The sequence below is a fragment of the Protopterus annectens genome, chromosome 1.part0 (assembly GCF_019279795.1).
Source record: "Protopterus annectens isolate FY-2018-M chromosome 1.part0, PAN1.0, whole genome shotgun sequence".
Lineage (NCBI taxonomy): Eukaryota > Metazoa > Chordata > Ceratodontiformes > Protopteridae > Protopterus > Protopterus annectens.
This window is the reverse complement of record NC_056725.1, coordinates 1,864,928,287-1,864,946,200: the sequence shown is the minus strand read 5'-3', so window position 1 is coordinate 1,864,946,200 and position 17,914 is coordinate 1,864,928,287. Positions and strand designations below refer to the sequence as shown.

Here is a 17,914-nt window from a genome sequence, read left to right as displayed (position 1 = left end):
TACAAAATTAGAAGAAAACATATCAGCTCTACATATATTGTGTAGTTTTGCAGCATATCCACCATCTCAACAACCCGATTACAGCCTATTAAACATGCTTTTATCTAGCCTTGATCTTTTTTTGCATTGTAATTCTTACATGTCTGAACATTAAAAAAAGTAAAAAAAAATTCTGTTTTAGTATCTATCACATACAAGAACTAAAACTGATTTATTACAAAATGTGCAATTTATAACATGAAACATTTCATAGAAATTATGTTCATAGGTTCATAGGTTCATACTAGGCTATCTGCCCGAGGGCATTTACAAGCCTAGCCCATAGTTTTGTGGCTTACGCCACCCCTTTAGTATGGGGAACTATACCCATTATTTTGCTGTGCCGCTGTTGAGCAGTGACACTGAGGTAATCCCTGGGGTATATCTGCGATCTCCCATCCATTGGTCAAGATTTCTCTTGAACAAGGCCAGCGAGGTGCTCTGCCTCACATATACCGGGATTTTATTTCACAGCATAGGGAGTCTTTGGGTGATGAATCTATCCCTCCAGCACGTCCTATTAATAGCCGTGTCGAGGTTTAAGTCTCCCGCCCTTGTGGCTCTGACGGATCTAGATTTTTTGAGGTGAAGCATATTCATCAAATCTGGGTTTGACATGGCCTTGTATGTTAGGCAAAGGTCACCTCTGAGCAAGCGTGGCGACTGAATAGAGCTGGAGTTCTTTCAGTCGGGCAGCATAGGACAGATGTTTGAGACCCTTTATCCTTTTGGTGAGGAACTTTGTGGCCTCTCCAGCTGCTGCAAGTGTCGGGTCAGATACATTCCGAATGGGGCATTGTACTCAATCATTGGTCTGATGAGTGATGAGTATAGGGAGACTATGACCTCCCTTGATCTAGATGAGAATCCCTTCATGATAAGGTGGGCAATGTAGAAGGTCTTCCTAACTACTTTAGCTACATGGGTGTCGAATGACAGACTACTATCAACCTGGGTCCCCAGGTCCCTGATAACTTCTTCTGTACTCAGTGGATTGCCACCTATTTGGTAGCTAGGGGTAACCTTGTTTTTCCCGAAGGGTATGACTATGCATTTTTGGCATTTAACTTTAGGCCATGGCTCTGGCACCAGTTATCCGCTTCTGTGAGACCCTTCTGAAGGATATCTGTGTCAGATGTGTTTTCTACTATGGCCCAGTTTGCAGTCATCTGCAAACTTTGTCAGCCATAACCCTCCTGTGTTTGCTTGTACTGGAAAAGTAGATGCCAAACAAGAGTGGGCCCAGGACTGAGCCCTGTGGTACACCACTTGTGACAGGCTTTGAGTCTGACATGGCGCCAGCAACTCTGACCCTGTGGGTTCTGTCACTCAGCCAGTTTGCAACCCATCTTGTGATGTATGGGTTAACATTTAAGCTGATGAGTTTTTCAATGATACCCGAGTGGGGTATTGTATCAAAGGCCTTGCCAGATCGAGGTAGGCTGTATGGACTGCCTTTCCCTCATCAATGGCTTTGGTGACTGTTTCAAAAAGTCAACCAAGTTTAGAAGGCATGATCTGCCTTTGACAAAGCCAAACTGGGATGGATCCAAAGTCTGCAAATTCCCTATGTCTTTATTTATGAGGTCCATTATGATCCTCTCCATGGCTTTGCAGATAAGGCTTGTCAAGCTAATGGGCGGTAATTTCCAGGGTCGGTGGAGGCACCGCCTTTGTGAAGTGGGACCACAGTTGCAGTGCGCCACTCCTGGCACGTATCCAGAGGTAAGACTATGATTAAACAGCTGTCCTAGCTGTGGGTTTAATTCCTCGTTGAGTTCGTGGAGCACACAGCCGGGGACACCATCAGGTCCCATGGATGCTGTGTTTTTGCTTTGGAGAGAGCAGTTCTCACTTGGGCGTTGGAGATGTTTGGGGGCTGCAATCGCTGGTATAGATATCTCTCCTTTTGGGGAGGGGAGAAGTTTGCACTGAACCTGTCAGCCAGTATGTTGGCAATGTCTGTAGGATCAGTAATCTTCACATCATTTTGAACTAGTTCTGAGCATATCTGGGAGTTTCCTCCCAGGTTTCTAACATAGCTAAAGAAGGCCTTATGATTGTCTTTTGAGTCTTTAGCTATTTTTCTCTCAAAATTTGCTTTGGATGATTTTATGAGAGCTCTTAGTTTTTACTTATAGTGATCAAGGGTGTCTTACCTTTTAAGGATTTTGCTCTATCTTGTAGTAGCTTCCTCCTTTTGTTGTAGAGTTTGTTTATGGCTGGGGTCCACCAGAGTGGACGCTTGCCTTTGGTACAAAGAGTCTTTGTTTTGCTTGGGATTGCCTTATCCATGCAGTCCTGCAGGTGCTGGTAGAAGGCATTTGTAAGTGATTCAGCGGCTTGAGTACTGTTTTCCGTCGGCTCGGGGCCTTAAAGGAGACCACACTAGTCTTTAGAAGTGTGAAGTCGGCTTTCGAGAAGTTCTTTACTGTGGTCTTTTTATTTCAGGTGGGGGTGGGATGAGGACCTCCAGCGAGATTAGTTTGTGATCTGATCTCACCAGTGAGGGGTATACTTCGGTGTTGAACATTGTGCTCCCATGTTCGTGATGATGAGATCAAGTATGTTTTCTCCTCTTGTGGGGATGGTGACTAGTTGTTCCATGGCATTTGAGTTTATGAATTCCAGGAACTTTTGGGCTAGGGTGTTTGGGCTTGAGTAGTGTTCCCAGTCTATATTAGGGTAATTGAAGTCACCTAGTATGATGGTGTTTGGTGATACATTTATCCCTCTAGTGTTTTCAGGAAGGCCATGTGAGGTTCCTGAGTTTGTGAGGGTGGCCTGTAACATGCTACAATTTGCAGAGCAGTCTTGCCTATGGTTAATTGCACCTGGATGGTCTCCGATGCATCGTGGCGTTGCCACCAGTCTTGAGGTGTGGGTGTCTTTGATGAATATGGATACCCCCTCCTTTCTTGGTATTGTCCGGATTTTGGGGCGGAATGCATGATAAGAGGTAAAACCTGATAGTGCTGGGGTGCTCTCAGGAGCCTTGAACCAGGTTTCTGTCACTGCACAGACATCGATGTTCTCCATACTGAGAAGGGCCTCGAGTGCGTGCATTTTGAGATTTAGACTTCTGGCATTGAGCAGCATTACCCTTAGTTTTTTCCTTTTTGTGTTCTAGGGTGGTAGGTTTAGAATTTGAGCCTTGCCTAAAAAGGCACTATGGGGTGGCAAGAGCCTTTGCCAATATCCGAATCCCAGGGTGACAGGTGCAAGCCGTCCCTTGCGAAGCAGCGTGGCTTGTCCAGCATGTCATCCCAGGCAGACAGACATTGGATCCCCTTTGAATGACACCAGAGTTTAAGCCAATTGTTAAAGCTGATCATCTTATCTCTGTATTGTGGCATCATTCTTGGTGAAGGTAGGATACTGCTCAAGGTCAGGGTCATACCTGCCTGGGCTACATAATCAGAGAGCGCCTCAATGTCTCTTTTCATGTAGTCCAAGGAGGTGGCTCAGGTCGTTTACACCAGCGTGGACAATGACTGAGTCATATTTGTACCTGCTGTTGAGAGACCTGAGTGCTTGCGTTATGTGGCGGATTCTAGCGCCCGACAGGCAGCTTACTGTGACCTTCTCCTTACTCAGTCTGGTGAGCGGGCGTCAGTGTGTCTGACTATGGAGTCACCAATGACTAGTGTGTCTGGCATTGTGTTTGGCCTTAAGGGCTGTGACTGTTTGACACTCTGACTGTGAGGTCTATGTGTTGCAGGTGTTGTGTTCTGAGGTGGTGGTTGTTTGGGTGTCTGCTTTGGTGGCCTCTGCTGTTTTGGTAGATTTTTGATCAGAGCCGCCAAGTATGTCTTTGTGTGTTTATGTGTATGATTTGAGGTTGTGATGGTACTATGTGAGACTGGGTCTATAGTGTGTGTGGTAACCTTCTCCTCCTGACTGGTCTTGCCAGTCCTATGTTGAGAGAGCTCAGCCTCCAGTTTGGCCGTATAGTTGCATCTCTCGCATGTATTTGTGTTTTGTGGGAGGAGGAGAGGGTTGTCTGTGTACATGAGGCAATTGTAACATTGCCTCAATATTCCCAGGTTCACCAGCTGAGCAGGAGAGGACACTAGCAACTGATCCCTCGACATGCTAGAAGGACTAGACAAAAAAACTTTAAAAGAGATTCCGGGGGACGTGAGTGACCGAGAAATGGGGGTTTGCCTTTTTGGGGTGCTATCTATAAGAGTGCCATATCAAGGTAATAAGTACTGTACGAGCAAGTGCTAGGTTTAACAGATAGAGAAAAGTCTACTTGGAGTCAAGTAGAGATGATCTTTTTAGGTATTAGAGAAAGTGCTAGTAACAGGGATGCTTAAAGGTAAGATTGAAAAGAATGCACTCTGCAGTGTGCACTAGAGAAGTTAGATATGAAAGTAGGTAACTTGAGTTTTACCTGTTTAAAAGTTAAGGTTTAGTGGAGAGTTACTATTTTTAAAACAGCAAGATGGACTGAAAGGGGTGGTTACTTTTGTATTTTGGTACTATGAAATACTGTAGGATGGCCAATAAATTTAAATAATTGAAGGGGTGGGATTTCAAAAGTGATGGTTTTGTGATTACTCACATAAGCCAGTGAAAGTAGAGAGAAATGAGATATATGGTCAGATTAACATAAGAGGCGGGCAACTAGAAAGACAGTGGTATTTAACAAGACAACTTAAATGGGTGGGAGGGAGGGAAAAATTCTGCCTGACTCAGAACAGAGAGAGCTGTGGTCTCTTTTGAAGTTTTAATATGCTGTTAAACAGAATGCAAGCAAAACACAAGGTAAAGAAAACAAACTACAGTATTCAAAATATAGAAAGGCAATACAGAAATACAAAAAATAACAGCAAACTAACCTTTCCTTCACAGCAAAGTGTAGCAGAGTCTGGATGAGCCTTTCTGGTAAAGAACAGAAATTGTTTTAGTTACAGTTCCCTTTCCCTCCCCTCAATGTCCTTCCAAACATTAATGACGTGAAGTGAGGCAAATGGTTTTCGGTTCCTCAAGTTTAAACAAAGTCAACAAAAGTTCACTCTTTCCACTTTTTCTTATACAGTCGTATTTCATAAATGTGATTGATGTTTTGCAGTCTCATTTACTAATCTGTGTTGCTGGTCTTCTTCCTGTTTATCGCCATCTCTCAATTCCAGACTCCGGTTTAATTCCAAGTTACCCCCAATTCTTCTAAGTAAATTCCTGTACTTTCCTCTCTCTCAAGCATTTTCCTTTGGAACAATTGAAAAGGTTTCACTAGCAAAGTCTCCAAGTGTGCCTGACATTCAGAAGTACAAGTCCCCATCTGCTTGATGTTTCACTTTCTTTTGGACAAACTTTTTTTTTTTTTTTTAAATTTCATCCATAGCCTATTCTGCATTAAAAATATTCTGAAAGTTGGATACAGCAGCTTGAATTTCACACCTGCCTCTCGACAATCCCCGATTGCTGGAATACACTTGTTTCTTTTCTGCCCGGTGTGCAGTGAATAACCATTATCCACAAACACTCTGTCTCCAGCTTTTAATATTTTGCCCTTTTGCCACAGGTTTGTCAGGATCAACTCTTTTTGAGGGTATGTTTGCATTTTTACTACTACAGGTCTTGGCTGCTTTCTTGTGGTTAGGTTTGAAGCATACATAAGGACTGCCCTTTCAATTAACAGTTCCTGCTGTGAAATACCAGTCCAATTGCTTAATTGTGCCTTCATAACATTAATACATTCAGTTCCTTCTAGTTTCTCTGGTACATTATGAAATCTCAGATTTTCCTTATGTGCTCTGTTCTCTAATTCTACCATTTTTTGAAACATTTCTTCTTGAGCAGTCTCATACTAGGAGAGGCTTTTCTTTATTTTGACCTCTGATTTTTGCAGTTTTTTAAGCTCATCTGAATCGGTTTACAGCTTCTTTCATTTTCCCAGACTTTTATTTAAGTTGATATACTCCTTCAGTGTTTCATTTACTTTAATCAGATACAAGCACACAACTTTCTTTTTTTCCCTCTAGATAACTGGAAGCCATGTCTGGCACCAAAGCTGGAGCTTTAAATGCTTTTTGGTTAACAGCTGTTGGATTGTTCCCAGCCAGTGTGTTCTCTCTTCACCTTTGTTAGTGGATTTTATTTTAGGCTCTCTTAGTTTCTTCTTTGTTGGCATCCGGGCAGTATATTTACCAGCCAGTATCTGAATTTACTAAAAGTGATAGAGTTCCTGGTCTTTGTCTTTCAATTTCTTTTTCACTCAGAGAGCTGAAGTTAAGCTGTTGATCAGTGTGCAGCCATCTTGGAAGGTCCCCATTGGTACAGAAATACAGTAATTCCCGTGGATTACACAGGTAGAAGAATGAGCAAATGTTCTTAATTCATGCTGAAAACAAAGGACATTTTTTTCTGTATGCAAATGTTAGAAAATGGTAAAACATGAACATGGTAGCTCTCTAGCAGTGGTAAAGAACTGTTTCTGCAACAGTAAAGCTATTAGCTGTTTTTCTTCCATCAACAAGAGCCAGCAGTGGGAAACAGTATGTCTAAAGGTGTAGGATATTAATCGGGAGTGTCTAAAGAACACGCTCTGGGGCATTTTAATAAGAATCACAATTAACATCTGAACAGGAAATGACAAGGATTTCAGTGAAAATAAATGAGAGTTTGATACTGAGAGAAATAAATACTTTTATAAGTAATTGCATTCACAGTAAGACGCTGTCCAGTTCGACTCTCAGAGCGTCTTCTGCGTGGAGACATGCGTGAATGGGCGTACCTTCATTGAAGGTTGTGCGTCAGGGCTGGCAACTCGGTACGTAAAAATCAACTGCTAATCATTAGCGGACCGGAGTTCCGCTGTGGCGACCCCTAACCGGGAAAAGCCGAAAGTCACAACAACATGAGTAATTGCACTCCTAGTAGCCTTAATACTTAAATATTAAATATAACTGTGCCCATGTAAGGGTAGCCAATGTACCATTCCGTAATGCTAATCATCAGCTATCTGAGAGCATGCAAGTTGCTTGGTATGAAATATTTTGAAATTTCTGTAAAAAATCAAATAAAGAAGATGAAAGGGGAGACCAACAAAAAAGCACAAATTACACTATTTGTGGAAGACTTAATCATGCCAAAGTTAGATCAAGTTTGGGCTCAAGAATTAATAGCAAAAACAGGGGTGAGAAAGTATGGTGATGTATAATCAATCAACAATGAAGTCTCTGGGAACAGATGATATTCTTGTGGAAGACTGGATGTTAGGAGGGAAGAAAGTGATAAAAATCTAGGAGGTTTTGTTTAACATTATTTTAAAAGGAGGGAAAGTTCCAGCATTTAGGAAGAAAGCTACTGTGGCTGTACTAGCCAAAGGGGGTACAGACCCCTCAGACCCAGCATCATATAAACCCCATTTCAATTTTAACACAAGATTATATGACGTTTATGTCTGTACTAACAGAATTACAAATGTATGGCCAAACTGATACATATGGATCAACATGTCTTTGTAGAGGGAAGGCAAACACTGATAATATTAACAGAACAATGTTGATCTAGATGTAAACAGAGTGTAAGAAAATGTCACTATCGTTGGTGGTCCTGGATGCAAAGAAGGTTATTCAACAGTCAGCTGGGATTTTATAAGCAGGGCATTCATGGCATTTGTGTTCCCCAACAGGATGACAAGGGTAATTAGGAGGATATATGAAGACTAGGCAAAATTTAAGGTGATAGTATTCCTCTCTGACAAGCTGGGTTTGAACAAAGGGATCAGTCAGACAGATACTTCCCCTTTACTTGCTTTATACTTACAGCCATTAGCAGGTAAATTAAAGGACTCAAATTCAAGAATATGACTGTTGCGGTAATCAAAACAGTTATCTTTCCTCACAGACATTAGTTTGTTCTTGATAAATCCAGAAAAGTACACTGCAGTGTTACGGAATATTTTGAGACAGTTTTAAGTCTTTTCAAAATATAAAACGAAGATAAAACAAAGGCTATAGTGGTAAACAATGCACCCACAGACAAGCTGGATCAGCAATATCTACATCTAGGGGATGTGAAAAAATGAAATATGTAGGTGTACGAATTAATAAGGATTCTATTATGGCAGCTAAGGACATGTGCGAGGAGATTAAACAAACGGTAACACAAAAATTGAGATGTTTGAAACTCCTGATTATGGATATGAATAGTAAGATTCAAGCAGTGAAAGCCCTTTTAGTCTCTTAACCTTTAAATACAGATCAGTCATATTTTTATCAACCAAATGAGAATTTGTGGACCATAATTAATAAAGATTTGAGGATTTTTTTCTTTTATGAAAAGAGTTAAGTGGGATAATACGTTTTACACATAGCACAATGTAGTATAGGACTACTGGATTTTAAGGGATACTTTAGAAATACGCAGTTAAGACTCATACTTAAAGCAAGACGTTAAAAATTAAAGTAGAAAAGTATGATGTTGAAATGGGGAAAGAATTAGATTTTGGGTGATTTTGGATACAGGCCATTGAGGAGAATAACCACCATTACACAGCTATAAAGTAACAGAAAATATTCTAACTAAGCCAACTTGGAAATGGAGGAAAACAGAAACATGTAAGAGGGAGCTGGCATTTATTAAAGAAAATCACCAGAACTACTAAGGTACTGGGACCAAATGACAGTGGAGAGAATGGTCAAAGAGTTATAGGAGGCCAAGCACATGCTTGGACTGCAGGTTAGAGATTGCCTTCCCTATCAAGGACTGATAATGATTAGGCAAACAGAAAGGGAAAGGGGAGTGCTAAGTGAAAGACCAGCTCTGGTTGAGTTTTTTTTTGTTGAGTCGAGAACAGAAGCTACTACAAAAAAGGAATAATTAGTAGGGAATATAAAATATTGCATGATTTCTGTAAGAATCTATCAGAAGAGGTTAGAAAAAGACTGGGAACAGAGAAAAGACAATAAGACTCACAAGAATGCAACAAAATCCAGAGGGTTTAGGATTTTTGCATGTAAGTGTTAGCAAAAGTATTTTTATACCCAAAACAGACAGATAATTTTTCCATAGGTGGACAGCAAGTAATGGAGTGCGATGGGAAATAAAGAGGTATGATTTTCTTGGAAATGTAACAAGTTGGTAGATTTTAAAAATTCCCTGCAGAGTACTTTGTCAGAAATGCTGTGACTGCAAATGACCGCAACAAAGGCAAGTGGGATCCTATATCCTAGCTGAAAAGAATAATTTCCTTTGTTGCTTTAAAGAATTACACCTTGGACAGAGTACCTGATGAACTATAGATATAAGTATGTGATATCGTCCAGGAGGTGACATCAAAAATATTCCAAAGAAGACGACAGACAATGCAAATGGCTTAGTCAGGGGATTTAGAAATGGTCAAGTAAAGTAGGAGCGCAACAGACAATGGAGATTGAAAATCTGTATTCATTTTAACATTTTTCCTAAGTGTATCAAGAAGAGATAGGGAGGCGTTATCTACAGTGCAAAGAACTGAGTAAGACAACAGAAAGGAAGGACAAGTGGTCTGTTCATGAAGACTGGTAGTTCTAAGGACAACTTTCCAGCTAAAAATAGGCATGATAGAGACAAACATGAAAAGGACCTAACAGAAGCAAAAGATAGTAAGAGGAGGTGGTGAGATCACACAGAACAATATAAGAAGGACCCTAACATCAGTGGTACACACAGTGGTATGTTCTCTGATCTATAGCCAGATGTCCTGTAGAGTAAATTTAAACTGGCCCTAGAAAGCCTCGCTAACAAGGCTGCAAGAAATGATGAAATTATACTTGAATTGCTTAACATCACACAGAATGATGCTGTTAAAGTGCTACTTGGAATTTGCCAGCAAATATGAAAAACTACTGTGATCAGCAGGATGGGAAACTATCAATTTATATTCCAATCCCAAAAAGGAGCAATGCTAAAGCGTGTTTAAATTATGGAACAACTGTACTTGTCTACCATGCTAGCAAGGTAATGCTCAGGGCCCTGCAAACTAGACTTCAGCAGTCCATGTACTAACAAATGTGCAAAGCTGTTGGGGGCTAGAAGAGGCAAAGGCATCAGAGATTAAATTACCAATGTTCACTTAATAACGGAGTAAGCAATTTGACTCAGTGAACCACAAAATACTTTGGCAAGTGCTCAGAAAAGTGGACACACTGGGGGTATCCTGTCTTCTGAGGAAGCAACCATTATAACCAAATATGGAAAAACTGACTCAAAGACTGGAAAAAGAATAAGACAAGGATGCATATGGTCACCTTAGTTTTGCAATATGCATGCTGAATGTGTTGTGAAAATGTTGGGTTAGATTAATCAGATGCTGGAATGAAAATTGCTGAAAGAAATATTAACTTCTGATATGCAGATGACATCACTCTAATGGCTGAGAGTTACAAAGAGACGAAGAGCCTGCTGGTGAAAGTAGAAAATGCAAAGGCTGGTTTGTTGCACAAAATCAAAAACACTAAAAGCATGTCATCAAGACCCTTTATAAATAGCTCAGTAAGAGGAGGAGGCAGTGATGGATTTTATTCTCCTGGGCTCAAAGATGTCTGGAGATGGTGATTACAATCATGAAATCAAAAGCAGCTTACTTTTTGGAAGGAAAGCTGTGTCAAGTCTGGACTAAAACTAAACTCAAGTACCTTGGCCACACAATGCGAAGATTGGATTCACTAATGAAGATGGTGATGTTAAGAAAGTTCAAAGTCAAAAGAATGGGACAGTAAAGGCCAAGGTTGATGGTCATCATTACTGAAATAATGAATAAGAATTTGCAAGAACTTAAAAGTACATAGTAGTTTTTGACAGACAGGTCTGCATGTTAAAGTCCTTGAGATCACAAACAGTCAGATTTGCCTAAATGACTACACAATAGACTGGTGAGGACATTCTGAAGAAGAAAGGTCATAAATACTGAAAATTCAAGACTTTTTCATAATGATTTAAGAATATTCATAATGGGTGGGAAAATAATCTACTGGTTACATAACAGCTGTGGGTTATCCATCTGCAAAACAAATAGATAGTCTGGGATATCCAAATGTGTGGCTAGAGTCGGTTTCGGAGATTATCACCTCTTAAGCTCCTGAATTCAGTTTACAGATATGTAGGTCTCTAGACAGCTGAAGGATCATCTTTATTGTTAACCTCATTCTGTATGGGAACAATAAGCCATGCTTTCAGGTGAGGTTATCCAGACCCTAGTTCCTCTCATCCCCCCCCCCCCCGACCAACGATGTCATCTAAAGGTACCAAACAACAACAGAAGCAGTGCCTGACACCACAAAAGACCCAAGTGACACTATATATGAAATAGCTGCCTTGGACTAAGTGTGTTATCAGTAAACTTAACAATGAAGGACTGACTATATATTTGACAGAATACAGAACTATTAAGGGCAGTCCTCTTCCTTAGATATGTTATAAAAAAAAAAAAAACAGGAAAGATCTGGTTGAATGGCTCAGACAGCAAACCCTAGTAGACCTAAGACAATGAAGACTTTTACAGGGGAAAATGTCTTTATACGACTATAACACAAGGATTTATAGAGTAAACCTAGCCAAAAAATGTTTTGGCTCAGCTCAAGCAACTGCAAATCACAGTCATTTCGGTATAAGGCAGGCATTGCTATACCTCAAAGGCTGTAACTCACTGGGGGAAGCTTAAAGATAAGCCTTCAGCATTATTAGCATTGTCATTCACTTGCACTTAACTGCAACAACAAAACACATGGCACTCTATTAATGCAATAAAAACAAATTACATGGAAGTTGTAGTCAGTGATTTAGAGTTAAAAATGTCAACTAGATGAGATGCAAGCAAATCATCAGTCTAGTGTGGAGGGAGCAGAAAGATGGCATAGAACTGAAAAGAATAAGTGAGGTGCATTAATAGCTAATGAAAGGCAAAGACTAAATGCCATTAGGAAATATTCCTTAAACAGTGTGGTAGGACCCTGTAATATGTGACCTGATGGAGTATTGGTCTAACTCTACAAAAGGACTGAAATGCTTGTAAGGGATGTAATATAAAGGGATGAAAGGACAAGGTGCAGCACCAAGCAGCTGCCATGGGCCAAAACTCATCTGCTCCCATTTTTGTACATTGCACTGACACTGGGAAAAGCAGAAATAAGGAAAGGGACTCAAAATTAACAAATGATTACTCCATTAGCACTATGGAATACATCTGTTTCACAGTAACATGCTTTTCACAGTAACAAATATTTAACTCAATTATGTTCCCACAGTGCAAAAATTGTCATAAATAATAATTCTTTCAAGAGTTGTATGCCACTGACATTTACCCCAAAGATAAATGGCTAAAAATGAGAAATATGAACATATCCAGATGAAAAAATATCATACAACCTGAACCAATTATTTTCTTGGACATACACACCTCTCCTGAAATGCCTGCTGTCCCACAGTATCATCTTCTGGCTCTCCATTTTTGTAAAAGTGAAGTCCAAGATGCTGAGGATCCTTCTTCTCTGCAGCAGTGAGACAAAGCTCTACCACACCTTCGTAAAATCGCACTAAAGTATGAACATAAATATCAAAGCAAGTATGCAGTCATGTTATGTTTTAGATCAGTGTTCACAATGAATGTCAGATGTGTACACTAAAGAATTAATAAGCACTGCAGATGATTACAAATCTTTTGCCTTAAGTCTGGTTTGGCACTCCAACAATGAAAACCTACATTTCTTGAAGATAAATTTAAGGAGAGCTCTACCAAAACTGTGTTATAAAGCTACAGTAAACTGATAGGATGCCCTTGTCATAAATAATTGATACATTCATAACCATTACTTTGGCTATGAGACAACCCTCCTTGATGGGTCTGTATACGGTTGGTTTCATGCTCTCTACAAATCAGAAACTAGCATTGTTTTCTTTCAAGTTCCAGTCTTGGGCAGGCACACATTCATGAAGCACTCCAAATAGTGCTTTAATTACTTACAGATATTTGCTAAGCATATGCACAAGTCTGCCCCATTAGACACTAATGACTACCCATTTGATACCCTTATTACTAACAAGCAATATGCTAATATAAACTTCTCTAAATTACAGATAACTCCTCCAGTCACATACCCATAGGAATACGGTAGGACATTCCTGACGCACCAAGGAGAGTCATCTCACAGATCAGATCAAATGTAATATTAAAAATGAACCTGTCACACCTAACATGAGGCACTCTCTTTGATGGGTCCTATGGTTGGAATGAATCTTGCACAGTAAGGCTTGAGCAGGAAAGAGAGCCAAATCCCACAAAGCAAGGCCTGAGGGGGAAAAAAAAGCCAGAGGACCACATCAAGAGAGATGCCAGAGAACTGGAGAGGCCCAAGTCCCAGAATAACAGTCCAGACACCATAACTTAGAGAAAGACAGAACTAAGGACCGGGTTCTTATTAGATGACCGAAGGCGCATTCTATCGAATGCGTCTTGGTCGAACTTAAAACAACAAAAAGGCAAAATAGTGAAGTGGCTTTTAAGCAAATTCTTAACCAGGGAAAGAATTTGCTTGGCAGCTTCCGTTACTTTGCCGTTTTCGGCACTGTAGTGCGATCCCAGAGTTGGTATATTTAAGTAGGGGGTGTGTGGGGGGCACAGCCATGTATTCTTTCAATTTTTTTTTTTGGAACAAGCTGTTCTGAGCTTTCGAGATTGTAAGCTTTCGCTTACATGGGGGGGGGGGGGTTACTCATCGTTCGCTTTTTTAAGTGTTTGATGATATAATATAGACCCTAAGGACCAAATAGCTGTGGCACTGATGTCTACAATATGACCTTCTAAAGCAAGTAAGGCAGTAGACTCTAATCACCTCAAAGGGCAATGCTGCTCAATGTCAGAACAGAACATAGTGATCAATCCACTACACATCAGCGGGCAACTCAGAGTCCTTCCTTTCCAGAAGCAAAGGAGATGGACTACTGAACCATATAAGTAAGCCAGTACAATTGCTTCAGGGAAAACCTGACCAAGTGGTAAACCTTTGGATAGTTAATGGTCCCAACATACTCTGGTTCACCCACCCATGACGCACTGCACAGAAAGAATGGACTGACAAGAAAAAACACACCCACCTACACACCTTTTAAGAAGAGGTAAGACTGAGGTGGGAGAACGTGACCCCACAGGAGCTGAAGGATGTCGGCCAACCCCTGGGTCTTTTCTTATAAAGAATTGGAGATACAAACAAGGGAACTTAGCCCCAGCAATAAGCCATGATAAATTAAACTTGAATGCCCAGTGGCACACAACAAAAGCTTATCAAATCTAAATGCCAACTCTTATAACGGGAAAAGGTTCTTCACTGAGGAATGGGGAAGGAACACTCACAAATGAAATATGCAACCAATTATAACTTAATTCCAGTCATGTCCTATGACCAAGAAAGATGCAACAGATATTACCAATGAAATCCCATGGAAAAAATAGGTCCAGACAAGCAAAACACAAATTAAAACATTGAAACATACCACTCTAGCAAGACGACCATTTCCGCTTGGATGGCAGAATGGAGGACTTCCTAGCAATTTCAAGCCCCCCCCCCCCCCCCAACCAAATGATTTCAGCAAGCAAATTGACAAGGTAAGAATATACAAACCCCTAGGTCAGGCTGCAACCAGTACCATTCCCAAATGGCATATAGTGTGCCAATGATGATGTCTAATAAGGATTAAAAAGTGGGGAAACAAACTCTACACTGAAAAGGGGGCTGGCTTCCACATAAACAGATTAACCACTGCCTAGGGGGCATGTACAATGACCACCTGAACTGAATCAAGAACACAGAAGCAGAGACACTCCCTGATGGAAGATTTGAGATGCAATATTTTGTACAAGCACACGAAGGTGAAACTCTTGTCAAAGCAACCATGCAATCCAAATCATACAAGAGTCGGGACTGAGAACCTGCAAAAACAGTCAACGAAAAGGTATGGAAGAGGTCCTTGACAGACACACTCCAGGAAATCTTTTGTTTTTTACAGCCCTGACTCAACTGAAAAAGGACTGGAATTTTAACAGATGAATAGTAAACATCAGAGCTGACCCTAATGTGACAGAGTACACCCTTCTTGGTACACCTATCTAGACTACCAGAGGAGAAACAGATTGACGGTTTTAGAATAACCAGTGACCTGAAAATACCACAATTCAGACTTGGATTGCTTATACGGTAAATTATTCCTGTCGACCTAGGGCTTCAGGTTTTCAATACAACAAAATAATGTCTTACTTTCAGAAGTGGGGGAGTGGGATGACATGACTGAGCTCCTTACTCCAGGAAGCACACAGAGGAAAGAGGCAAAAGCATGGTAAGCCTCATTAGCTTTACATCAGTCTCAAAAGACAGACCACTGGGGGTGAGAGGATAACACATGGGGCTGGAGTGGAGTGGCTAAGTTAGACAAACGCCACACAACGGATTAGATTTAGGTGTGCAAATATGTCTAATTATACATGAACTGCATGCCAGGTAGGGCAGAATCTGCCTGTAACTGCATGCACACTACAGGTGGAATGGGAATATTACAGGGGTATGCCAGGCCTGCATAACTGTGAAGTGAAGTGTCTTGAGGTTAAGAACACATTCCAGTGACTTAAGATTCCACCAAGAATTAAAGCAAGTGTTTGATATCTAGTGCCTGGGCTGAAGACTTTGCACAGTCTCACCTAATGGCTTCTCCTTAATTAGGAATGACTATCCCTGAGGGGGGGGGGTCAGAGAGGAGACAACCCTAAAAGAAGCTCTGGTTCTAACAACTTCCAGTCTGTGACTGGGTAAGGACTTGAAGGTGTGGCTCTTCAATTAGGCTGGACAGTTTCATGCCCAAACCAAGTGGCTGCAGCATGTGCAGCATAAGCACAGTAGAGCACTCACCTGAAGAGAAGCCAGGGGTGAGCTTCTTCTGAACTCTGGTGATCACAGCTGCAACATCCCTGCATAAGCTTAAGTCCCTAACAAGTGGGAACAGACTCTATATCCCTGATAAGACCATATGGCTGTGCAAGACATGGACTTATCCCATGTTTAGGCAACCATCAGTTTTATTAGCATAAACCTTAGTGAAGATAAGGCCTGATGTCAGTCCTGTAAGGAGATTGTTCAAGTATTGCACCACTTGGTAGAAGCAATTTTCAAGATCCAAGAAAAAAAAAAGTAGCATAATGATGCAAGAACTTCACCAACTTTACCAACAGCAGCAAGGAATGCAGTCCAAACTCTGAGCAGCAAAAAAGAACTGGCAAGCATGTGAATAAGCACATCTATGCAGCTGGCAAGTCACATTATTGCATATGATGTCAAGGAAAGGAATCTGGCCTTGCATGTGGTAACAACTAAAAAGATAATGAATTTGAGCTAGTGTAGAATACGAGTCCATCAAGAGGACACATCAAAGGGGTCTGTGATGCAAGGATTTAACAGAGATTTGTTCGTGCTAAAGACAACTTGGCTGCTATTTTCTCAGACTCCAAGTGAATTTCCATCTTACTCCTATGTCAGTACAAATGAGGCTTGCCATCATCCCTTTAGTTTTTGATCAATAACTGGCCAAAGGTGCACAAAAACAACCACTGCCTAGCAGGTCAGTGGATTAAATGAAGAACAAAAATCAAACAGCTACTTCACCGGGGAGTAAAAATAATAGGGCCATGTAGCAGAAGTGCATCAGAAATCTACTGTTACAAAGTATGTCACATAACTAGTACCCCGCTATGACTGCTGCAGCAGGAATATATATATATATATATATATATATATATATATATATATATATATATATATATATATATATATATAAATAAAAACAGAGCAATAAGGAGTAAACAGACCCATATGGGTGTTGAAAAGACATCGATAGAGTCTGTAGTTGAAGGTGTCCACTGACCACTGCTAAAGCAGCTCTGGAATTAGATTTTGGCTTTTAACATTCAGAACATGTATGTAGAATGGCCATACTAATGCTTTAGAGATTTACTATACTCTTAAAATAATATCAAGTCAGTCGCCCTGCTAGACAGGGGTCCATGGAAGTAAATAGCGTGGGAAGAAATAGCCAGGGAATTATGGCTAGGCTTGTATAGGCCCTAGGGTAGATAGCCTAGTACTAACCTATGAACCTATAATACAACCACTTAAACGACTGAGACATTAATCCACTGCACGGAATGTGAATGCTGTTTAGATTTTTTGTGCTAAAATCAGTGCATACATTTGTGTAATTCACTTACCATAAAAATAAGTTTTGTAGTTTTTATAACGTTCCATTTGAGTTGCTACTTTTCATTTGCCTTCAACCTATGGGACTCTGACCTGGCACGGATCCGACTCGGCTGTATATTCCAGAATCAGAGCTGAAATTTGAGCTCCTTCCCTATCCACAATGCCCCGCTATCCCTCCTCCCCTCAGACAGAGTTTGCAGCAGGACAGCACCCCCCACAGTAGAAAAAACGTAATCCCGACCATATAAGGTATATATAAGGTACAGGTACATGCAGACTTAACTAGGGCCAAGAAGCAGCCTGCGCCTGCATCTGTCCAGTCCACTACACAGTCAAAAGGCGGGGGGAAGGAGGGAGGGATGGTTGAAGACAAATGAAAAGCAACAACTCAGATGGAATGTTACGTTAAGTACATAACTTCTTTATCTGCAGTTGTTTTTAATTTGGTCTTCAACCTATGGGACAGGGTCCCTAGCTACAATAACCTTGGGAGGCCATCATGGAAGGATGTTCTGGAGCACAGCTAAGCCAAAGGAAGCCTTGCTCCCAAAAGAATAACCAATTTGTAATGGGGAAATAAACATATGTGAAGAGGACCAAGCAGCAGCCGAACAGATGTCATTAATAGGGACCCTGGACCAAAT

General features: G+C 40.8%; 1 protein-coding gene across 1 annotated transcript in view; it reads right to left on the bottom strand.

Moving 5' to 3' along the window:
- NUP155 (nucleoporin 155) overlaps window positions 1-17,914 on the bottom strand; it is a 1,504,248-nt gene that overhangs the window by 410,687 nt on the left and 1,075,647 nt on the right. Inside the window, exon 31 of the mRNA XM_044069916.1 lies at window positions 12,431-12,566. Within this exon, the coding sequence (XP_043925851.1) occupies window positions 12,431-12,566 (136 nt within the window). The remainder of the gene's footprint in view (window positions 1-12,430; window positions 12,567-17,914) is intronic.